We start from the raw sequence: 7492 nt of genomic DNA on the forward strand, positions 1-7492 counted from the left end.
TCCCAGGGACCTCCACTCCTGGACTGCAAAGTTAATCACTCCCCTCCTTTTGCTACAAAACGTCTACCTTTACATTTCTAAGCCTCACATTCAGTCCTGATAACAATTATTCACTATTGTACCACAAGAGACCTATCCCTGCCCTCTGGAACTAGGCTCCCTCTTGAAAGCTTGATAGCCAGTCACTTCTTGCCTTTGTAACCTGCCTCCTCCCCACCCCCACCCCCATTTTGGTTAGCTAATGTCCAAGTTGTCCATCCCTGTCTACTCTGTGTATAGAGGGGGGGTGGGAATGATCCTTGCTATAAATATTTGTTCCCTCTTTTGAGCTACTGCATCCATAGTTGTAGGTCAAGTTCATCAAATTGTATCAGATTACACTTTTTTGCCTCTTGTTTCTTCTTCTAGTTGAGCTCTGATCATCCAGTCATTGAAGCCAGGTCAAGTGGGTATTACCTGTAAGTGCATATGCCCTCTCTTCTTATCAGCTGGACACTTCACTCTCCACTCTAGTCCAGTGGTTATGTCACTGACTCTGGGCCCAAGAGTCCCCAGGTCTTGCCACAGTGCTGGCCAACCAGATCTCCACCCAGGTTCACAGGAGTCTATTGAATGTTGTAGGACTTAGCTCGCAGCTTCATTGATGTTTTTCCCTCACTGCCTCTTCTCGGTGACAGTTGAGGTCATCAGTCAAGAGTGCATGTCTGCTCGTGTATTCCCATGTATAGTGTTTTGATACATTTTACGTCAGAGTCGGCAGTTTGAAACTACCACTTGTTCCGTGAGAGAAAGATGAGGCTTTCTACTCCCGTAAAGATTTACAGCCTCAGAAGTCCTGTACAGGGTTGCTATGAGTCAGAACCGACTCCACGGTACTTAACAACAACAACAACATAATCATTTTTCTGAATTCCTTCTCAGGCATTTCCAAAGCCTGCCCATCGTCCAGTATGGAGTGTAGGTCTACTTCCAGCTCATCTAGGGTTTCTGAGGCTGTCACTTTATCTCGTTTCTGGACATGTGCTGATGTTGTCATCTGTTGCTATTTTTGGGGCATATTCAGGAGTTATCTGTGGCCTTAGTATTTAGATGGGTGTGTATTTTGGTATTTTTTTATGCTTTCTGATTGCCTCCAGGTAGATGTGATCAGGAGGTAGGCTTCCTTTTTCACTCTTCTTCCTGAGAAATTTCAAGATGCCACTGTTGGTCATTGTGACGTAACTCAGAATTTAATTTTCAGCCTATTTCCTTTTTAGTCTGCCTGTCCCACTCCACAATCCCCATTCAGGTCTTTTTCCCAGTGGTAAATAGTTTAGGGTTGCTGTGGCCATTTTGCACTGCTGTTTGGTTTAAAATGGAAACTGCCACTTTAAATTTTGAGGAGCTCTATGCGCATGCGTAGTAGAACCCTCCACTGGTGGGGGTGGGTGTCCACTTGTTTTAGAACCCCCTCTAGTCACCAAAATGGAGGTGCGCAGCGAGCGAAAGACCAATGAATAGATAGAAAAAAAAGAAAAAAGAATGTCCACACCTTTATCTCCACGGTTCTGTCAGTTGTCTGTGGCTGCTGTGATCCTTCCCCCGCTTGGTCTCCGCCAAGATGCTAGCTCTGGGAGCAGTTTAGCATCTTGGATTAGAAAGCAATGGATTTCTTGCCTCTGCTACAAATTCCCCTAGCCATAAGCCTTCCAACCTTCTAAATATTCCTTTATATGTGGTTCAGAGTTCTGGCACCATCCCCTGAGCCTGCTTGGTCCAGTATTCTGTGTTGTTGCTGACGGAGCTCCTCACTGCATTTCTACCCAGTCCGCCATCTTGTTTGTTTTCCTTGAATCAGAAGACTCTTATTCCCATCTCCTTTCACCAGGCCTGTCTAGATAAGATGAAAACTATTCAGCAGAGATTCTACCTTCCTCCTGCACACTCTGAAACTAAACTCTCTCTTGCACACTTATAAGCCAGCCACTTAAAGCTTTTATAGCCCCCCCCCCATTTTAGGTAGCCAGTGTCTAAGTTGCCCATTCGAATTAACCCTGTGTATAGAGCAGATGGGTTTGATCCTTGATATGAAGACCCCTTCCCTCTCAGTTGGTATTTTTAGCTACCCCACCCATGTTTCCTTTATCAAATTTCTGTATCTTCCTCTGTTCAAGTTCTGATCATCAAGCCATCCATCAAAGCTAGGTCAAATGGGCACTATCTCCAAGTTTGGCCATTCTTTTTAAAAAAAATTTATTGTGAGTTGTGTGATAGTTTACATGGGAGAGCATTAGCTTTACATTCATCCTATTGTATTTCATTTCATTGCAATGATTACAATCCCCTCCATGCATCATCATTCAACAGCATTTGCTTCCATTCCCTCTTTTTTTTTTGGGGGGGGGGGGGATGTACACCAAAACACTCAGGAATATACAACCATTTAAACAACCAAAGGGCACACCCCATAAGCCTGCCTCCTGACTATCAGCACACAGCCTCTCTCCCTCCCTAAGTCCAGAGTCCCCAGCTGTTCCATCTCTGCCTCCATCTCTGGTGTCACTGCTTCTCTGGATAGGGTCCCACACTCTGCTCTTCTCCCTTGATGGTTCCAGGGTCCTAAGTTTGGCCATTCTTGTACATCTCCCTTCATTTCATATTAGTTGGACACTTCGCTCTTGGCTCTAGCCCTCTGTGGCTATGTCCTTATCCATGGGCTTTGGAGTCCACAGGTCTCACCACACTTCTGACCTACCAGCCCTTCCTTTTGTCTTTCTGAGTCTGTGGAACATGGTCAAACTCAGCCCAATATCTTCATTGCTGCCTTTCCACCTCTTCCACTCACCAGTAAACCAATGTGGTGGCCAGCAAGCTTACATACCTGCTCATGTGTTCCCTTTGTCTCCACAAACTTTTATCATCCAGCAATGGTTGTGGAATTGAATTTAAATAGGACTTGACCATGGGGATCTTGAGTAAATTATTCTGCTTAGATTAGGTCATCTTTGAGGCTAAGCAGATTTTGTAGACGTTATTGAACTAGAAGCCTACGTATTAGCTAAGCAATGTAAATAAATGGGCAGACTTAATGTTTAATTTCATAGTTTTAAACTTGTGCTATTTAGGATAAGCGTTACTGAGCAGTTTCTGGGGTGAGGACCTTTCAATGATAAAACTGGGAAGTTCCTAGCAAACGGGTGCATTGGTTGTCCTGTGTGTTATTGTTGTTAGCTGCTATCAAGTTGACTCTGACTCATGCTGACCCAGTGCTCAATGGGATGAAACACTGCTGGTCCTGTGCAGTCTCCATATCAGTTGTGGCTCATGCTTTTGTGATCCTTAGGGTTTCATTGACTGGTTTTTGGAAGTCAATTGCCAGGCCTTTCTTCCTAGTCCTTCTTAGTCTGGAAGCTTCACTGAAAACTACTTGTTCAGCATTATGGTGGTGATTGTGTGCCATGGAGACAATTCCGACTCACAGTGACCCTGTATAGGGTTTCTGAGGCTATCAGTCTTTCAGAAAGCCTCATCTGTCTCCTGTGGACCTGCTGGTAGATTCAAACTGCTGACCTTGTGGTTCACAGCTGAACTCATAACCCACTACACTACCAGGGCTCCTTGTTCAGCATTATAGCAACATGCAGACCTCACTGACAGAGGGGTGATGGCTGAGCATGAGATACACTGTTGTCTTTTCAAAGAACTTAATGTTTATAAATGCAAGGGTAGCTTGATTGTGTTGTTGCTTTAATTTCAACTGTTGCTTGCTGTTGGTCATAACCAAGATTTGTTAATTAGCTGCCCCTCATGCTGATCTCTTTCTGAGTTGCATTAATGATCTTGGCTGCTTTGGCAGAAAGGAGAGGATTTAAAGCAGATGTGGGGTTCTCATTCTTGACTGCATACTATAGGCATCTTGGGAGGCGGGCAGTTAAAGAATACGGATAGCTGAGCTTTGTGCTCCAGTCTGTTAGAATATAATTCTTAGGAAAGGAGCTTTGGCTTTGTTAAAAAAAAAATTTTTTTTTTTTTTTAAGTCCCCTGGGAGTCCTTAATGTGCAGTGCGGGTTGGGAACCAAAACACCAGAAAAGGATGTGGAGGCACATTATCTGTATATGGTGGTGAAGATAGTGTTCAGTCTGCTTATGTCTCTGCCCTTGTGTTTTCATCTGGCTTTAACAAAAGGATTGAAATAACAAATGCTGTTTATGAATGCTTACTGCCTTGAAAACCCTACATTGTGAACTTTTGCTTTTCTATCATTAAAACTCCAAATGCAGCAAGCATACTGTTACATTTTCAAATATGCAAAGATGAATACATTCAGAATTGCCAAGAATTATTAACACACTGCCTCTGAATTTTCCCAAGCTAGTATTTAATTGTACCCGTCTCATTGAGCCAACTTCCTTTTTATATGTAAGCAGAGAATTTTGACGTTCTTCTTGTATCTCATATCCAAATTCTCACTAATTTATTTGCTCTCTATTTATTTTTTATTATTTTCCCCCTTAGTCTTTTCTTGAGGAAATTGTCTCCTAAATTTATTGCACTTGTGGTTCCCTATCTATCACTACGGAAGCAACAGATCTCCCACACACCTCCCCAATAGGTTTTTCTTTTCCTGGAAGTTGAGATGGTGGGGGGGAGGGGGGTTGTTCCTGGAATCCCAATTATTTCTTTGGGACTCTGGAAGTAACACCTAACTGGATGGAAATAATTGTTGGGCTGTTGGTTATTTAAATAAATTTAGACAGTAAATAGAACCAGCCACCTTATCTTAAGTGGCCTAAACAGAATGCTGCTCTCAACCTGGTGGGGCATTGTAGGATAAAGCACTGGACCACGTGGTTGGTGGTTCAAACTCACCAGCCACTGCTTGGAAACCCTATACAGAGTTCCTATGAACCAGAACCTACTCAGTGGCACTTAACAACAGCTTAATGTAATGGGGAAAATGTATTACCTTAAGACTGTGGGTGACCTTTTATTGTATATTTTTGTACCATTAAATGATTTATAGCAGACACAAAAGATTTATAAATAGCAGACACAAGATTGTCCTCTGCTGTTTCTCCATTTAAAATTTATTTAATACTGAAAAGCTGGGGCTGTTTTTAATTTTTTTTTTTAATTCCTGAGATGGGAGCTGACAGTTTCTTACTCAACTTTGCTTTCTTTAGGGCTTACAACCATGGCTTTGAGATCTCAGCCACACTTTAAGTCAAGGTCTACCTTCAGTCAAAATCAGTTTAATAACCCCTTTTAAGGAAAACTTTTAAAATTAAAGCTGTATTTTAATTGTAAGGAATCCTTAATTCTGGGAGGTAAAACTGAAATTCCTGAAGCCCAGCTGTTCCTTTACTGCCCCCTACTGGCTCATCCAGGCCATGTATGTCATGAAAAGATGGAGTTTGTTTTTTTTTGGAGGGTTACTATGAGTTGGAATTCACTGGGAGGCAATGGGTTTTTATATATATATATATATATATATATATATAAGGAGCTCTGGTAGCGTAGTGGTTACGAATCGGGCTGTGAACCGGAAGGCCAGCAGTTCGAAACTACCAGCTGCTCCGCGGGAGAAAGATGAGGCAATCTGCTCCCGTAAAGATTTACAGCCTTGGAAACCCTATTTCAGGGTCGCTATGGGTCGGAACCGACTCGATGGCATTTAACAACAACATATATATATAAAACAAAAGCATTGGCCATTTCAATGTATCATATGTGTATAATTCACTGACATTATGTTCATCATGTCCTTATAACCATCACCTCTATCCATTTAAAAACATTGGATGATCCCCCCTATGTGAAATACCTAAAATAAGCAAATATTTAGAGACATAAGCTTATTAGTAGTTACTGGGGCCTGGAGCGAGAGGAGAAGAGGACATTATTGCTTAGGGAAACCATGCTTCTCTTCAGAATGATGGAAATATTCAGAAATGGAAATTCTTTCTATGTGAATGTGCTTATGAATACTGTTGCTCTCTTCTCCAGGGCTTATTGATTATAATTTTCATTGCTTCCGGAAGGCCATCCATGAAGTTTTTGAGGTGAGAATGAAAGTGGTGAAATCTGGAAAAGTTCGGAAGAAGAAAGGGAGCACCCCTAACGGGACCCCAAGAGTGCTACTGTAGGTGTGGTGTCTGGAGCATCTGTTGAAGTCAGACCTCTGCAAGGCTGCTGCACTGGGCTGCACTAAGGAAGGGGAAGAAGGAGACTGGCACACATGCCATGGATTTGTTGTTAAGAAAAAAAAAGAATTCCTGCAACCCACTTGATCTCTTTTTTAAATAAAGTAAGCACTTTGAAGCAAAACCTTGTATATTAACAATCCACTGTAATTTTGTTACGCAAATGTAAACTTTTTTGGTCTGTAGTAAGAAAAATCAGACGTGAACTACCAGAATCTGTATATATTTTGCACTTTTTCATGTTTTTTTCTCATTGAACTGAACTTTGATAAAACGACTTTTCTAAGCTTTTTTCTGTACTTGGTGTGAAGGACATGCATACTGGGTCCATAGATATACGGTCATCGAAAGTTAGTCAAAAAGGGATGCATTGACAATGACTTTATAAATTGGGAATATTTGCTACCAATTATTGAGAAAAACCATTTTTCTGGTGCAGTTGGAACAGGTTGGGGCAGGAGGCTCTAGTAGCAATAAGCAGTGTCCTCTATTTATAATGGGTGTAAAAAGGAGTTTTGTAGACTAACATTAGCAGCAAACTTATATACCAATTTCTATAGCCTTGACCGTGCCCCCCTAACTCAGTTTTTATGAAGGTCTTTACCTCAACACACATTTCTCGAGTCACTTTATACAGAGGCTGGTTCTTTGTGCTGCACTACTGTTCTTTTGAACCACTGGGACCAGATTTCCAACATGGTGCCCACCACTGGAGAGAAAGAAGGGTTTCCCTGTAATGCAGGGGTTCTGGAGGCTTCCCTTCATCTGCCACCCAGAGCTAAAGCAATATCAGAGGTCAAAAAGTTTCACAAAGGCAGGTGATTGACTACTGAAGAATAAAAAATACATATCTAAATCTCCATATTTCCGATCCACGGGAAAATTCCATTATTTTTAACTCCATTTTTCCATGAACGTTTTGAAGACCCCTCTTAAACTTAAAAAGTTTAGGACCAGTTTGTTACTGCTTTGTGACCACAGTGAGTGGGAGTGGGTCTCAGATATCCACTGATGAATGGAATCCTGCTGGGCACATTTGTCACCCCTGAGGAGTGAGTCTCCTTTTCATCTTCCAGTAGTATGTATTGTGAACCCCACCCATTTCTGCTTTATGACCGAACTAGAATGCAGCTGGCCACCACAAGAGCCATTCTGAAAATTCCCAGTTGTCAGTGAGAAAAGGATGTCCAGCCAGAGGCATTACAGTTAGCTGTGTATTGTTTCTATGGAATTCTTTCACTTGTTTTCTTTAAACTAGCAGGAAATTAAGACTCCAAAGTCTTTCTCCACCTCAAACCATGAGAAGCAG

General features: G+C 41.9%; 1 protein-coding gene across 1 annotated transcript in view; it reads left to right on the forward strand.

Moving 5' to 3' along the window:
* Positions 1-6320, forward strand: part of RRAGD (Ras-related GTP binding D) — a 77369-nt gene extending 71049 nt beyond the window's left edge. Inside the window, exon 7 of the mRNA XM_006870619.1 lies at positions 5987-6320. Within this exon, the coding sequence (XP_006870681.1) occupies positions 5987-6126 (140 nt within the window). The 3' untranslated portion in view covers positions 6127-6320. The remainder of the gene's footprint in view (positions 1-5986) is intronic.
* The last annotated feature ends 1172 nt before the right edge of the window (positions 6321-7492 follow it).

This window comes from Chrysochloris asiatica, unplaced genomic scaffold (assembly GCF_000296735.1).
Source record: "Chrysochloris asiatica unplaced genomic scaffold, ChrAsi1.0 scaffold00146, whole genome shotgun sequence".
Classification (NCBI taxonomy): domain Eukaryota; kingdom Metazoa; phylum Chordata; class Mammalia; order Afrosoricida; family Chrysochloridae; genus Chrysochloris; species Chrysochloris asiatica.